The sequence below is a fragment of the Perca fluviatilis genome, chromosome 17, assembly GCF_010015445.1.
Source record: "Perca fluviatilis chromosome 17, GENO_Pfluv_1.0, whole genome shotgun sequence".
NCBI lineage: Eukaryota > Metazoa > Chordata > Actinopteri > Perciformes > Percidae > Perca > Perca fluviatilis.
In genome coordinates, this window is record NC_053128.1 from 30,921,443 (window position 1) to 30,938,904 (window position 17,462).

Below are 17,462 nucleotides of genomic sequence, written 5' to 3' on the forward strand. Positions count from 1 at the left end.
TAGTTAGCTTAGCGTAGTGAATGGAATCCTATGTTGCCGGTTAGCATGTTGTGAGTAAAAGTGAGCCAACAAAAGACAAAAAAAACAACCTAATTACTTGCACTGAGACAAAAAAATGCGTTGGCCCACTTATCTACAGCCAGGGTAGACGTGATAAGAACTATTTCAACAAACGGTGGAGTATCCCTTTAAGTATTAACTAGGGCTGATCAATATCAGCAAAATATGCGATTACGTTGTTGAATGTCGCGATAACCCAATAGAATGCCTTTTTATTGTCACTATACACATGTAAAATGAGATTAAAAGCAACTCCTTTTCCAGTGAGGTTCACTATACGTTTTGGCACACACAGATTATGTTGCTTTTTCTGAAATTTTTTGCACTTTTTTCGCAACGTTTTTGGCGTTTTGTTAGACGCTTTTTGATGCTTCTTTTCATGTTTTTGCTACTTTTTCCAACGTTATTGTTGCTTTTTTCACATTTTTTCAACATTTTTGGCACTTTTTCCAATGTCATTGCCGCTTTTTTAATCATTTTTGCCGCTTTTTTCAACGTTATTGACGTTTTTTTCACGGTTTGGTGCTTTTTTCAACATTTTTTGGCGCTTTTTCCAACGTTATTGGCGCTTTTTTCCCGTCAAGGGCCAGACGTAGAGTTTATTGACATGGTTTTATTTAAGAGAAAAAGTCAAATATCTGTGACTGTATTACTGCATGTCTCATATAGTCTTCTCTCTTACAGTTTTTTGTCGACATAAAGCCCCAAAAAAAGTCAGAAAAAAAGTTTCTCAGCCATCATAGAAAAGAATCGCCAAAAAAGATCGCAAAAGCAACCAAAACAACTGGGGGGGAAAAGGCATTGAAAAAAGCGCCCGAAAAAGTGGCAAAAAGGTTGAAAAAGTGACAAAAGCTTAGACGGGCCAAAATTTATTGAGAACATAAATTGATGTGCGGGCCGGATAAAAATCTACGAGGGACCAGGTTTGGCCCGCGGGCCTCGAGTTTGACACGTGTTTTATGTGATATCATCACATGCTAATTGACAAACTCTTGGGACTATCTTTTTGTACATTGCATCTCTTGATACTGTGAACTTTTGCACATTCCTCAGACAACTTTGCACGTTTCAACACAAAACAATTCTAAAAACTGCACAGCTCTTTACTTTTTATTAAGATATATTTTCTGTGCTGTGCGGGTGTTTTCCTGTTCCCTGTACCTATTCAGGGGCATACTGGGAGTTGCCTTCTCCTCGTCTCTCTGTCATGTGTATTTTCTTCCCACTTATATGTATGTACCTTGTAAAGCTTTGTGATTTATAGAAAGTATTTTAATTACTCATATTATTATTGTTTAACGACTTAAAAGCTCACGAACACCGAAGTCAGAACAGCAAACTTCACAGTTCGGGAAATGGGACTGCCCGAGGAGCACTTGAATGCATCATAAGAGTGTGTCCGTGCCGGTGCTGAGTCAGTGTTACCTTTGCAGGCCCCGGCGGCTCCCAGATGGTAAATGCCGGCCAGAACGTGCCAGATCGCCTTCTGCTCCCCCACCGAGAAGCTGAGCGTCTCCATGGCAGCCAGAAGCTTGGTGAAGGCGACGGACGCACGCTGTTTCTCCTCAACCTAACATCAGACAGACAGGCAGACAGACAGAGAGGCAGACAGGCAGGCAGGCAGGCAGGCAGCCAGACAAAAAAACAGACACAGAAGTGCAGGCAGACAGGTGCCAGGCAGGCAGACAAAAAAAACAGACGAACACACAGGCAGGCAGGCAGGCAGACAGACAGACAGACAGAAGACAGGCAGGCAGGCAGGCAGACAGACAAACAAAGAAAACAGACAGACAGACAGTTGGTCTCTGAAATCAGCCACTTAATAAAGTGGAAGAACAGCTGAGTCACATTTCATCTCCCATCACAGCCTGAGTCTCTCTTCACGGCATGATGTCACCTCTTCAACCATCCTCTTTCGGCTCATTTGGCTGTTTTTTATTCCCCCACTGCCTTAACCTCACATGGGCACAAATCAAAAACACAGGAAAGTTTCTGAGCCTCGCGTTTCGTTTTTTGCAAATTCATGCTGATCTAGAAGTGTTTTATTGCTTAAAGAAACACGCCGACTTATTGGGAATTTTGCTTATTCATCGTAACCCCCAGAGTAAGACAAGTCCATACATACCCTTCTCATCTCAGTGCGTGCTGTAACGCTGTCTGACGGCTCCAGTGGCATCAGGCCATCACAGAACAGGCAGGTGAATGGTTCCAGTAATCCTACTGCTCCGAATAAGTGACAAAATAACGCCAACATGTTCCTATTTACATGTTGTGATTTATAGAGTCACAGCGTGTACAAAAAAACAACGTAACATGAGACACAGCCGTCTTCTAACCGTAAACAAACCAGGAACTATATTCTCGGGCGGAAGAATATAGTACTTGCGGAGTGATATGCTCGCAGCAAGCCTGTCTGAGAATATTGTTCCCGGTTTGTTTACGGTTAGAAGATGGCTGTGTCTCATGTTACGTTGTTTTTTGTACACGCTGTGACTCTACAAATCACAACATGTAAATAGGAACATGTTGGAGTTATTTTGTCACTTATTGGGAGCAGTAGGCTAGTTGGAACCATTCACCTGCAGGATCTGTGCTAGGCTAAGCTAAGCTAGTGGTCTTGACCAACTGCCACTTTGCTCATTTGAAAGCCATGATGTCTCTCTCTCTCTCTCATGGGGGGGCCAAATTCTCTGTGCGGGCAAAGCAGAGAAAGGGGAGGTAACCTTGCTCCTTATGACCTCATAAGGAGAAGTTTCCTGATTGGTCCATCTGAGCTTTCATTTTCTCAAAGGCAGAGCAGGATACCCAGGGCTTGGTTTACACCTATCACCATTTCTAGCCACTGGGGGACCATAGGCAGGCTGGGGGAACGCATATTAATGTTAAAAAAAAACTCATAAAGTGAAATTTTCATGCCATGGGACCTTTAACGTTGCACTCACTGATCACTGTCTCAACTCAAGCGTGTGTCCTCCCAGCAGAGGTGAGATCTCGTCTTTACTGTACCTTGGTGGGGTGAACGATCCCAAAAGAGTTGGCCTCAGGAAGCTGGTGCAGCTGCAGTTCTGTCCTGATGAAGAATAATCAAACGCTGTGAGGACTGTAGTACACGTTGACACGTATAATCAAAAGACCAGAATGTCAAACACTTCAGTTAGCCTACGTAGCATTAGTGATAGAGACATTATCAAGCCCTGAGTCTGGTAGGACCAGGCTAATGGACCAGAGTCTGGTAGGACCAGGCTAGTGTACCAGAGTCTGGTAGGACCAGGCTAATGGACCAGAGTTTGGTAGGACCAGGCTAGTGTACCAGAGTCTGGTAGGACCAGGCTAATGGACCAGAGTCTGGTAGGACCAGGCTAGTGTACCAGAGTCTGGTAGGACCAGGCTAGTGTACCAGAGTCTGGTAGGACCAGGCTAATGGACCAGAGTCTGGTAGGACCAGGCTAGTGGACCAGAGTCTGGTAGGACCAGGCTAATGGACCAGAGTCTGGTAGGACCAGGCTAGGTCTGTGCAGGATGTCCTGTGTCTAGTTTCGGCTCAGCTCTCTTGGAACTTCAACAGAGGAGGTACTATCCACAACTTGTTGCTAATGGAAACCAAGAACGAATGGGAATGCGGCAGGAGTTACCTCATCTCTGTGCTGAGTCCTGCCAGCATCTGAGAGAAGACCAGGAAGTTACTCTCTCCGGGAGTCTTCTGGCACACTTTCCATTTGTCCAACATCACCGTCTGATGGAGCGGCCGGAGACACAAACACAAGCAGAGGTTACCCCCCAATATTTAGCAGAGGTAGACTGGTCCCCACCTTAAAGAAATATGAAAGACAACCCACTCCCCAAAAGTGTGTGTGTGTGTGTGTGTGTGTGTGTGTGTGTGTGTGTGTGTGTGTGTGTGTTTTGTTGTTGGTGTGTGTGTGTGTGTGTGTGTGTGTGTGTGTGTGGTGACTGTTGTGTGTGTGTGTGTGTGTGTGTGTGTGGTGATGCGTGCATGCATATGTGTGATGATGTGTGATGTGATGATGATGATGATGATGATATTGTTGTGTCTGTGTCTGTGTCTGTGTCTGTGTGTATGTGTGTGTGTCTGTGTTATTATTGTGGAGTGTGAGTGATGCGTGGAGTACTGATGTGTGTTTGTGTCTGTGTCTGTGTGTGTGTGTGTGTGTGGTTGTGTGTGTGTGTGTGTGTGCGTGGGTGTGACTGTGTGTTTGTGTCTGTGTCTGTGTGTGTGTGTGTGTGTGTGTGTGGTGTGTGTGTGTGTGTTGTGTGTCGCCTGGCCTGGTAATGTGTGTGTGTATTATGTGTGAATGTATGTGTTAGTATGTGAGTGTGATATTGATGTGATGATGTGTATGATGTATGCCGTGGTGTGTGTGTGTGCTTATTTGTGTGTGCCTGGCCAGTGTGTGTATGATATGTGTGTGTGTATTGTGTTATGTATTAGCCAGCCTGTATTATTGTGCGTGTGTGTGTGTGTATGTATGTGATGATATTATTGTGTGTCGCCTGTACTGTGTGAATTAGTGTGTGTTCAGTGTGTATTGTGTGTGTGTGTATGGTAGTATGTGTGTTTGTGTGTGTGTGTGTGTGTGTGTGTGTGTGTGTGTGTGTGTGTGTGTGTGTGTGTGTGGTGTGTGTGCCTGGCCTGTGTGTGTGTGTGTGTGTGTGTTGCCTGTGCCAGTGTTTGTTGTGTGTGTGTGTGTGTGTGTGTGTGTGTGTGTGTGTGTGTGTGTGTGTGTGTGTGTGTGCCTGGTCTGTGTGTGTGTGTGTGTGTGTGTGTGTGTGTGTGTGTGTGTGTGTGTGTGGGTGTGGTGCCTGGCCTGTGTGTGTGTGTGTGTGCCTGGCCTGTGTGTGTGTGTGTGTGTGTGTGTGTGTGTGTGTGTGTGTGTGTGTGTGTGTGTGCCTGGCCTGTGTGTGCGTGTGTGCATGTGTGTGTGTGTGTGTGTGTGTGTGTGCCTGGCCTGTGTGTGTGTGTGTGTGCCTGGCCTGTGTGTGTGTGTGTGTGTGTGTGTGTGTGTTGCTTGCCTGCAGGTGTCCAGCAGCCGCGTGTCCAGCGTGGTTGAAGTCCAGAGAGAAGACCATGGCGAAACGAGACGAAGCGTCGCTGTGCTGCGAGCTCACGCAGCCAAACGACCTCAGGACGGTGAACATGGCCTGCACGCGCTCCGCTGGCGACGCAGTGACAACAACACAAGATGAACTAACACTCAAAAGTAAAATATGGGACATATGTTCTGGGCGTTCACAAATTTGAAGTTATTTTAAAAAGCTAAAACAGCATTTTTGGGGCTGTAGACCACAACCATTGGTGATTTTAGACCCTTTTTAGATGGGCTCAAGCCCCCCTTGTTAGTGACAGAGGACAAAAAATGACAGGTACAAAGGGCTTGAAACAGGTTTAATATCCTGTGTGTCTGTCACCTGTAACCCAGTCAAGGAAAGGGTTAACAGAAACATAGTGTTGGCCAATCGGAGGAGGTTGTGGGAGACTCCTCCCGCCTTTGGCTGAGACCCTGTTTACACGTACATGGTTATTTTTTTTTTTACAACTGGAGACATTTCCCTTTGTTTACACGCAAACAGAGAATTCTCCTCCGAAAACGAGTCTTTCTAAAAACTCCGGCCAGAGTGGAGATTTTTCAAATCTTCGTTTGCACGTAAACTGAGACAAACGGAGGTTTAAGCAGCCGAGAGAGAGAGAAAGAGGATGTGATTGGTTGCTGTTGTTTCTATTTTCGGGATTCTGATTGGCTAACGTGGGCTTGAGCTTCTCATTTACACCGCCACCTACAAGTCTGGCGTACTCTTGACTGCATTGACGGCATGTATATATATATATATATATATATATATATATATATATATATATATATATATATATATATGTCAGCTTTAGTTCCATCATAGTGTTAATAGTGTCGAAAAACATTAGCTGATGTATTATCACTCTATCCGTTTCACATTCTCATTAAAGGTCCCACTTTATGAGGTTTTTTAACATTAATATGCGTTCCCCCAGCCTGCCTATGGTCCCCCAGTGGCTAGAAATGGTGATAGGTGTAAACCGAGCCCTGGGTATCCTGCTCTGCCTTTGAGAAAATGAAAGCTCAGATGGGCCGATCTGGAATCTGAATTTTGGGAAAGAGACTTCAGATACAGTATTAGGGGACCACTAAGGTCTATATAAAAGAGACTTCAGATACAGTATTAGGGGACCACTAAGGTCTATATAAAAGAGACTTCAGATACAGTATTAGGGGACCACTAAGGTCTATATAAAAGAGACTTCAGATACAGTATTAGGGGACCACTAAGGTCTATATAAAAGAGACTTCAGATACAGTATTAGGGGACCACTAAGGTCTATATAAAAGAGACTTCAGATACAGTATTAGGGGACCACTAAGGTCTATATAAAAGAGACTTCAGATACAGTATTAGGGGACCACTAAGGTCTATATAAAAGAGACTTCAGATACAGGATTAGGGGACCACTAAGGTCTATATAAAAGAGACTTCAGATACAGTATTAGGGGACCACTAAGGTCTATATAAAAGAGACTTCAGATACAGTATTAGGGGACCACTATGGTCTATATAAAAGAGACTTCAGATACAGTATTAGGGGACCACTAAGGTCTATATAAAAGCATCCAAAGAGCACCATGTCATGGCACCTTTAAAGGTCTGATCCTAGAATCACCCCTGACCAGAACAGGTTTGTTAAAAAGCTAAAAGTTTTGGGGACTTTTGAGAAATCATTCGGGGCTGAAGCCCGACTCACCGCTGATCTTCTCCCTGGTCGTACCGGCCTGTTTGAGGAGAGCGAGCGTGAAGGCCTGGCATGCGGTGGTCTTGCCGGTGCCGCTGCGTCCCAGCGCGCATACACTGTGGTCTCTCCTGGAGCCCACCATGGACACGTACACCTGTTTGACCAGAGCAGCCAGCGCGGGAGGAGCATCCCACACCGACTCGCCACGCCGAGACTTTGGAGTCTGACAGAGAAGAAGAAGAAGGTCAGAAAACATCACCCGCAATTTCATCTGGTTCCACTGCAAATCAACGTTTTTATAGATTTTTTTTTAAAGTGCTCATATTATGCTTTATGTTTCGTGTCATATAACTTTTTGTGCACGTTATGGGTTTACAAAGTGAAAAAGCCCAAAGTCCCCCTCAAAGGGACTTACCATCTCCAACAGAAAACACTGTTCACCAACTGCTCCAAACAGCTCTATTGTAGTCCAGCCTTTACTTCAGAGACAGACGTTATAATGCTCGCCTAGCTGCTAGCATGGCACACTGCTTCTGACTGGCTAGTAGTCCTTACCTAGGTACTGTCAGGGCAAGCCCTCATACTCTGCTTCTGACTGGCTAGTAGTCCTTACCTAGGTACTGTCAGGGCACACCCTCATACTCTGCTTCTGACTGGCTAGTAGTCCTTACCTAGGTACTGTCAGGGCACGCCCTCATACTCTGCTTCTGACTGGCTAGTAGTCCTTACCTAGCTACTGCGCATGTGTGACTCCCAACAAAGATGTTACAGAAGTGCGATGTCTCACTCTGTAGCTAAAACAGAGAGCTCAACACACAGGGTGAAAAGAGGAGCTGCAGCAATGAGCAGTACAACAAAATATATATATTTTTTTAAATTAAACCACATAAACCTATTCTGGTACAACTTCTAAATACAAAATGAGCATAATATGAGCACTTTAAATAAAGTAAATCCCCATTATCTTGTTTCAACATATGGATGATCATTTCTGTAAAATCTGCTATTGGAAAATACAGAATTATTTTTGCAACATTGGAGGAATTCTCCTCTTTTTTTGAATGTTATCTATTGATTGTTGGAGCAGATGATGCAAGAAAATGTTCTGTTGGAACAGACAAAGTTTTATCTTATCTTCACTTAAGCATTTCTAAGAAATGTTTAAAAACTGAATGCCTCTAAATGAATTTTTAAGATGATACATAAAGATTATTACTTGAAAACAAATAAGCAGCGCAGATGCTGAAGACCTGTAAACGACGCTGACCAATCAGAGCGGAGTGGGCTTTTTTTTTTCATGAGTGGGGCTTAAAGAGACACACGCCAAAACAGAGTGTCTCAGACAGAGGGGGAATACAGGTATATTCAGACAGACGGTATGAGAGAAATATAGTGTTTTTTGAACATTAAAGCATGTAAAAATGTTCTAGTAGAAGCCCAACATACAAGTAGGAACCTGAAAATTAGCATAATATGGGACCTTTAAAGCCTCAAAAACCCACAGTTATTCTGGCTGATTACTGTAGACCTCTGCACAGGTTGAAGGCAGGGCCGAAGCTTTGATGGGAATTTATTAGTTCACAAATCTTTTCTACTAATAATAATGATAAAACTGTCATTTGTCCTGCCCTAACAGGTGCACCAAAACTTACAAGATACTCAGGAAGATTTCGATCAATCAGTCTATAGACACCTAGGGCCCTATTTTAACAATCTAAGGGGCCCTATCTTGTGCTGGGTGCAAGATAGGCATAGACATTTATGCCGGATATCTGTTACCTTGGGCTTCCTTTGTGTTGGCGTTCTAACCTCCGGTGGATTTCTGAGGACTATGGTTAACTGCTCCTCAGATCTCTGCAGGGTAAATCCAGACAGCTAGCTAGACTATCTGTCAAATCGGAGTTTCCTGTTGCACAACTAAAACCACTTTCGAGCGTACACATGTTCCACCAAAACAAGTTCCTTCCCGAGGCTATTTTGCAGAGCCACCGTGGCTCCGTCCGGCGCTTAGCCCCGCCCAAGACGATTGTGATTGGTTTAAAGAAATGCCAATAAACCAGAGCACGTTTCTCTCCCATCCCAGAATGCTGTGTGGACTAGCCAGACCCTCCTCCGCGGCGCTGTAGTGGAGGAAGGTCTGGCAAAGCGGGACTACTAGACACCCACACTGGTCCTGGGAGGAGGGCCAATCAGCCAGGTTAACTGAAAACACCCGTGTGGGCGTTCAGCGCCTTTTGAAGCTTTGCGTTTGGATCGTTCACTGTGAGAGCAAATAAATCCACACACACATGACTTCACCTTGCTGTGAGCCTGTAACGGCGGCCAGAAGTTGACCAGGTTGGGTCCCGCGTGTGTGAGCGGCAGGTTGGCTTTAGCTCGACTGGTCAGATTGTGCAGAACTCCACATTCGTTGACGCTCTGCAGGTCGCTCAGATCCTCGCACAGGTCCAGCTCTGACGGGTTACACTGCGGAGGAGGAGGGAGTGATGCTGTCAGTCTGTTAAAGGCCTAACAACATATATATATAAAGACACTGGAAATGGGAAAAGACCTGAGCTACCTTCTCAATCTCATACTCTGTAACATCGTGCAGCGAGCCGTCCGTCTGCAGGCGGACTCTCATTCGGCCTTCTGGGAGTTCAGGTGTGCCTTCATCTGGCTTCAGCTGAGTGGCTGAAACGAGTACAAAACCAACCAATCAGACAGCGAGATAAAACCGTTAACTTTTGTTCATTATTCAGATCATCTCTAGTCATGAGCGCTGGATGGATGGGTCTATCCACTCCAGTGTAAACATGGAGAGAGCTCTCATTCAGGACATCATGTTTGTGGATTAGCGGAGTCCTCTGCTAATCCACACACAATCTGTAGTAATCTTTCAGCCTGTTGTATAACCTTCATATCATGTCACATATTAGAGTCAATATGTGTCTACAGATCCATCTGCTTCAGGTCCATCTGCTCATGTTATCCAGCCAGCTCCTGACTGCTCTGCACTAATCCCATTAGATCTACACACAAAGCCCCGACCTGTGACCTTTTACCATACATACATACACAACCACAGTATTTACATTTTCTGCCACTTTATACTTTTACTGCTCTACATCTTAGAAGCAAATATTCAACTTTTTTACTCCACTACATTTGTTTTAAAGCTTTTGGGCCATTTCCACCTTTAATGGAAAGAACAGCTAGACATGAAAGGGGGGAGAGAGAGGGGGAAGACATGCAGGAAATCGTCACAGGTCGGACTCGAACCCTTGACCTTCTACGTCGAGGCATACACCTCCATATATGTGCGCCTGCTCTACCAACTGAGCTTCCCAACTGTTTTAACGTTGTTAAAACTGAACAGTCGCTTCTCAAAACCCGCATCAAAACCAACGCTGATTGGTCGGTCGTTTGCGAACGGCTCCAAATGTTCTCTATCTCAAGATGCCAGACTGATCTGCGAGAGGAAAACTGGAGCTCGCCAGACAACAGGACGGTCTCACGAGGCTAGTATGCGTGCAGTGCTGTGAAGCAATTTGTTACATCGCGAGACCTGATATCATGCAATAGGGTGTTTTTTCCGCTCACAGTCATATAACCATTCCAATGACTCCAAAGCAGTTCAGTTCAGTCCCATGGCATGACAATTTCACATTAACATTATTATTTTAACATTAATATGCATTCCCCCAGCCTGCCTATGGTCCCCCAGTGGCTAGAAAGGGTGATAGGTGTAAACCGAGCCCTGGGTATCCTGCTCTGCCTTTGGGCCAATCAGGAATCTTCTCCTTATGAGGTCATAAGGAGCAAGGTTACCTCCGATTTCTCTGACTTCAGATACAGCATTAGGGGACCACTAAGGCCTATATAAAAGAGACTTCAGATACAGTATTAGGAGACCACTAAGGCCTATATAAAAGAGACTTCAGATACAGTATTAGGGGACCACTAAGGTCTATATAAAAGAGACTTCAGATACAGTATTAGGGGACCACTAAGGTCTATATAAAAGAGACTTCAGATACAGTATCAGGGGACCACTAAGGTCTATATAAAAGAGACTTCAGATACAGTATTAGGGGACCACTAAGGCCTATATAAAAGAGACTTCAGATACAGTATTAGGGGACCACTAAGGTCTATATAAAAGAGACTTCAGATACAGTATCAGGGGACCACTAAGGTCTATATAAAAGAGACTTCAGATACAGTATTAGGGGACCACTAAGGCCTATATAAAAGAGACTTCAGATACAGTATTACGGGACCACTAAGGTCTATATAAAAGAGACTTCAGATACAGTATTAGGGGACCACTAAGGTCTATATAAAAGAGACTTCAGATACAGTATTAGGGGACCACTAAGGTCTATATAAAAGAGACTTCAGATACAGTATTAGGGGACCACTAAGGTCTATATAAAAGCATCCAAAGAGCACCATATCATGGGACCTTTAGGTAAATTAAGCTAAAAAAACTGTATAGTTTCCCTTTAAACTACAGAAAGCATAAAAACAACTACAAAGTGACTCAAAACGGCGACAAACTGTGAATCACGTAGAGTTATCTGTAGGACAAATGAATGGGCTTCACAGCTGTCTCTAAAAGGCCAGCTGACTCATCGTGTGTTAACAACATGACGCAAACATGTTAAATGTGCTGAGAGGGAGCGTGTGTGTGTGTTTACGTGACTCACCGCGGGTGAAACCATCCTTGTGGACGAACCACACGGTTCCTGCTTCATACCAAACATCTCTCACCTGGGGGGGGACAAAGAAACAACATAAAAACAAAAACAAATTAGAGCACCTGTGAAATATTAACAAAGTGGATGCCAAGTGGTGGTTTGTACGTGATTAATGTAATTTATAATGTGGAGCCTGGAGCGTGTCATACGTAATAATTATTGAAACTTTTTAGTGATTATTTGCAAACAATTGATGAACAACAAAAGGTTTTTTTTTGTATTTTCTTTGTGCGTTAATTGGCTTGTGTCGTTATTTTGTAATTGTAATAATAGCATATTTGAATAAGCTTTGCTTATTTGGTCAGATTTATTTCTGTCACAGGGTTGGATTATGGTTGTTATTTGCTGGACAAATTAAAGGAATAGTTTGAAATTTTGAGAAAAAAACCCTTATTTGTAATTTTAACCTCAGTTTCTACATGATAAACAAACAGACGTACCTCTCTCGCGTTGCGCTCGGTCACGGTCGCGTCCGCTTGCCTTCCCTCTGGCTCCAGCCTCTCCTCCATCTTCTCCTCTTTCTTCTCCACCTGCTGCACCTCCTCTTTCCTCTCCTTCTCTTGCCGCTTCTTCATATCCTTCTCCGACTTCCCTTCCTGTTGCTGCTGCTTCAGCGGCTCTGGCGTTCCCTCCTGTGTGGTTTCCTTCTTGTTGCCGGGGTCAGGAGAGTACATCTGCCTCTGGCTCGAGCACCGGCCGTCCGGCTGCTTGTTGCTGTTCATCTGCTGCTCGGCCCGGAGCGACATCTCCGCCTCGAGGATCGGAGGAGTCTGGTCCGGGAGGAGGAACTGCTGCACCAGGTTGTCGCTCAGCTTGCTCGGCTACGAAGGGAAAAACATATTTTTTTTATCTCCAAATTCAACAATTTGAGAAATACTCCGCTTTTCTTACCGAGCAGACTGATCTCCTGAAGTGACGTACGTGTGACACGCCAATTCGTATGCTGTTTTTGCGCGTTATCAAGACGCATACCGTATTTTCCGGACTATAAGTCGCACTTTTTTTCCTACTTTGGCTGGTCCTGCGACTTATAGTCAGGTCCGACTTACAGTACAGGCCAAAAGTTTGGACACACCTCATTCAATGTGTTTCCTTTTTATTTTCATGACTATTTACATTGTAGATTCTCACTGAAGGCATCAAAACTATGAATGAACACATATGGAATTATGTACTTAACAAAAAAGTGTGAAATAACTGAAAACATGTCTTATATTTTAGATTCTTCAAAGTAGCCACCCTTTGCTTTTTTATTAATAAGGGAAATAATTCCACTAATTAACCCTGACAAAGCACACCTGTGAAGGTAAAACCATTTCAGGTGACTACCTCATGAAGCTCATTGAGAGAACACCAAGGGTTTGCAGAGTTATCAAAAAAAGCAAAGGGTGGCTACTTTGAAGAATCTAAAATATAAGACATGTTTTCAGTTATTTCACACTTTTTTGTTAAGTACATAATTCCATATGTGTTCATTCATAGTTTTGATGCCTTCAAATAAAGAAACATTGAATGAGAAGGTGTGTCCAAACTTTTGACCTGTACTAATATATACAGTGCCTTGCGAAAGTATTCGGCCCCCTTGAACTTTTCGACCTTTTGCCACATTTCAGGCCTCAAACATAAAGATATAAAACTGTAATTTTTTGTGAAGAATCAACAACAAGTGGGACACAATCATGAAGTGGAACGAAATTCATTGGATATTTCAAACCTTTTAAACAAATAAAAAACTGAAATATTGGGCGTGCAAAATTATTCAGCCCCCTTAAGTTAATACTTTGTAGCGCCACCTTTTGCTGCGATTACAGCTGTAAGTGGCTTGGGGTATGTCTCTATCAGTTTTGCACATCGAGAGACTGACATTTTTGCCCATTCCTCCTTGCAAAACAGCTCGAGCTCAGTGAGGTTGGATGGAGAGCGTTTGTGAACAGCAGTTTTCAGTTCTTTCCACAGATTCTCGATTGGATTCAGGTCTGGACTTTGACTTGGCCATTCTAACACCTGGATATGTTTATTTGTGAACCATTCCATTGTAGATTTTGCTTTATGTTTTGGATCATTGTCTTGTTGGAAGACAAATCTCTCGTCCCAGTCTCAGGTCTTTTGCAGACTCCATCAGGTTTTCTTCCAGAATGGTCCTGTATTTGGCTCCATCCATCTTCCCATCAATTTTAACCATCTTCCCTGTCCCTGCTGAAGAAAAGCAGCGCCCAACCAACCGTACCACCACCACCATGTTTGACAGTGGGGATGGTGCCTTCAGGGTGATGAGCGTGTGTTGCTTTTACGCCAAACATAACGTTTTGCATTGTTGCCAAAAAGTTCGATTTTGGTTTCATCTGACCACAGCACCTTCTTCCACATGTTTGGTGTGTCTCCCAGGTGGCTTTTGGCAAACTTTAAACGACACTTTTTATGGATATCTTTAAGAAATGGCTTTCTTGGCCACTCTTCCATAAAGGCCAGATTTGTGCAGTATACGACTGATTGTTGTCCTATGGACAGAGTCTCCCACCTCAGCTGTAGATCTCTGCAGTTCATCCAGAGTGATCATGGGCCTCTTGACTGCATCTCTGATCAGTCTTCTCATTGTATGAGCTGAAAGTTTAGAGGGACGGCCGGGTCTTCGTAGATTTGTAGTGGTCTGATACTCCTTCCATTTCAATATTATCGCTTGCACAGTGCTCCTTGGGATGTTTAAAGCTTGGGAAATCTTTTTGTATCCAATCCGGCTTTAAACTTCTCCACACCAGTATCTCGGACCTGCCTGGTGTGTTCCTTGTTCTTCATGATGCTCTCTGCGCTTTAAACGGACCTCTGAGACTATCACAGAGCAGGTGCATTTATACGGAGAACTTGATTACACACAGCTGGATTCTATTTATCATCATTAGTCATTTAGGTCAACATTGGATCATTCAGAGATCCTCACTGAACTTTTGGAGAGTTTGCTGCACTGAAAGTAAAGGGGCTGAATAATTTTGCACGCCCACTTTTTCAGTTTTTTATTTGTTAAAAAGTTTGAAATAGCCAATGAATTTCGTTCCACTTCATAATTGGGACCCACTTGTTGTTGATTCTTCACAAAAAATTACAGTTTTATATCTTTATGTTTGAGGCCTGAAATGTGGCAAAAGGTCGAAACGTTCAAGGGGGCCGAATACTTTGCGCAAGGCACTGTATATATAAATATATATATATATACACACACACTATATTATACTATATATAAAACTACACACTTAGTTTCTGTCGCCCACAATGAAGAATTCTAAGTAATGACAACAACACTGTTGGCACGTCAGTGATCACACACCACCACCACCCCCACCCCTCCTCCACACAGCTGCTAGTAGCCAAGGAGGACACGAAGGAAAACATGACAGACTCTTCAGAAGAGATCATTATCATTATCGTCACTCTAGTTTCTGCGCGGGAAAGTCACCGGACGCCACAATCTTCTGAACATAGTCACACTGAGAAACATAGAGATTGTTGTGTGGAGCTGATAGTCTTAATTAGCCTTGTAGCAACTCATTTGGCAACGGCTCGAATGTAATGGACGTTCATTATTATCAAAAAGTTATGCACAAAAGTTTAAAAAAAAGTAACGAATGACATGAATGGTTTTATAGAAAAAGATGAACAGCTCTAATGAGAGAGGCATCAATATCAATCTTCCCGTTCCCGAAAACGTGGAGCTATTCGTTGAAACGACAAGTGCAACCCCTCACTTGTCTCTCCTCTTTGGTCTCCGGCTCTTTCTGTTTGGTCTCCTTCTCGGTTTCTCTGACCAGCTGTTTGAGGAAGCCGCCCGGCAAAGTGGACAGAGGCGGAGGAGGCACAGCCGCGGCCACCGGCGTCTTCTCCTCCTTTATCTGTAGTTCGATTGATTGATCAAAGCCGGTAGAAAAGAAAGAGACACAAAGTCATTGTGTGATGTGGATTAACACAACATTTGGTTCAGACCGCATGCTGAAACTACACATGCATGACATTTTCCTTTGCACACGTACACGTGACATTACTCCGTCCCTCCAGAAAAACATGATTATGCGATCGCATAATTCAACGCATTATCAGCCAAAGTCCGTGGGGGAGGAATTTTTTCAAATATGCCGCACTTTCGCTGCATAAATTGCCGATTTCCGCACAAAATATGCGGGGCTTGCATGATTTCATAATCCCCGCATTTTCATTACAAAAAGGTCACATAATATACAGTACAGGCCAAAAGTTTGGACACACCTTCTCATTCAATGAGTTTCCTTTTTATTTTCATGACTATTTACATTGTAGATTCTCACTGAAGGCATCAAAACTATGAATGAACACATATGGAATTATGTACTTAACAAAAAAGTGTGAAATAACTGAAAACGTGTCTTATATTTTAGATTCTTCAAAGTAGCCACCCTTTGCTTTTTTATTAATAAAGGGAAATAATTCCACTAATTAACCCTGACAAGGCACACCTGTGAAGGTAAAACCATTTCAGGTGACTACCTCATGAAGCTCATTGAGAGAACACCAAGGGTTTGCAGAGTTATCAAAAAAAGCAAAGGGTGGCTACTTTGAGGAATCTAAAATATAAGACATGTTTTCAGTTATTTCACACTTTTTTGTTAAGTACATAATTCCATATGTGTTCATTCATAGTTTTGATGCCTTCAGTGAGAATCTACAATGTAAATAGTCATGAAAATAAAGGAACACATTGAATGAGAAGGTGTGTCCAAACTTTTGGCCTGTACTGTATCTTAGCAGAAAGTAAAAACATTTTGAGTTTACTTCACACAGGGGCAGTCATTTTCCCCTGTTGCCATGGGAACATTATGAAGTGACGTAATTACGTGACGTGAACATCATTGAAAAACAGGGTGTTGGGGGATCACTTTTTTTTCTCTTTTTCATCAAACTGCAGTTTTTTGCAAGTTCCTGCAATTTCATTGTTTCAAATTGCATAAATATCATATATAGCATATTCCATCGCATTTTTTAAGAAAACGCGCCGCATAATCAAGGATTTTTGCTCCTCAACAATCACAAAAAAACTCTGCATTTTTCTGGAAGGACTGATTACAAGGTTTACACAAATTCATTCACATCTTGCAAGACCATGACTTCATATTTCAAGATTCCAAAAGCTTTATTGTCTAATATGTTGCCATGTTAGAACATTTTCTTTTGATTGAAGGCAGAGTGTGTGTGATGTGTCATGAGCTTGAGCTTATTGCATATCATATATGATTTAGAATCTAGGATTTTATTCGTGCAGGTTTTTAGATATTTGTCTCAGAGTTTTCTGCCTCCACCCACACAACTAAATGTTGTAAGTTTGTTTCTGTGAACTCTTATAACCAGACCCAAATGGAATCTGTGTATTATATTTTACAGCTTTTGTCAGTGATCCAAAATGAAAATCTGTGGAATACAGCGGACAATGTTTTTCAGCTCTCACATGGAGATGTGTTAACATTCAGTTAACAAGCTAATTTTTCGTTTAAAATCGGCGCAAAATCTGTAGAAATTCATCGGAAAATTCTGCGGGATTCTGCACCCGCAGATTCTTACTTAAAGTGATGGTTCGGAGTAATTCACCCTAGGGTCCTTTGCACCACGACCTCGAGCCAAACACCCCCCCAGAAGCTTTTTTCACCTGGGTCTAACATTGGGCGAGTTAGCGTAGAGTAGCGTTAGCCGCTGAATAGCTTAGCGCGGGGCTAATGGACCCACGTTTGTATCTCTTAAATGACCCCACTAATAATGCCCGAAATGATACCAAAGGTCTACACTAGTACATATAGGTTATGCTCTCATAAAACGATGGATTGTAAAGTTTGTAAGTACACCAGAAGTTTATGTAAATAACACTTGCCTGC

At 43.1% G+C, this 17,462-nt stretch overlaps 1 protein-coding gene across 2 annotated transcripts in view; it reads right to left on the reverse strand.

The window, feature by feature from the left end:
* The window catches only part of LOC120545655 (unconventional myosin-XVIIIb-like), a 100,301-nt gene that overhangs the window by 73,085 nt on the left and 9,754 nt on the right, over positions 1 to 17,462 (reverse strand). For both annotated transcript variants that reach the window (XM_039780194.1, XM_039780193.1), the window contains exons 3-12: positions 15,315 to 15,458; positions 12,018 to 12,398; positions 11,527 to 11,590; positions 9,396 to 9,508; positions 9,134 to 9,301; positions 6,848 to 7,058; positions 5,089 to 5,231; positions 3,693 to 3,793; positions 3,067 to 3,130; positions 1,486 to 1,630 (exon numbers count right to left, since the gene is read on the reverse strand). In XM_039780194.1, coding sequence (XP_039636128.1) covers positions 1,486 to 1,630; positions 3,067 to 3,130; positions 3,693 to 3,793; positions 5,089 to 5,231; positions 6,848 to 7,058; positions 9,134 to 9,301; positions 9,396 to 9,508; positions 11,527 to 11,590; positions 12,018 to 12,398; positions 15,315 to 15,458 — 1,534 coding nt within the window. The remainder of the gene's footprint in view (positions 1 to 1,485; positions 1,631 to 3,066; positions 3,131 to 3,692; positions 3,794 to 5,088; positions 5,232 to 6,847; positions 7,059 to 9,133; positions 9,302 to 9,395; positions 9,509 to 11,526; positions 11,591 to 12,017; positions 12,399 to 15,314; positions 15,459 to 17,462) is intronic.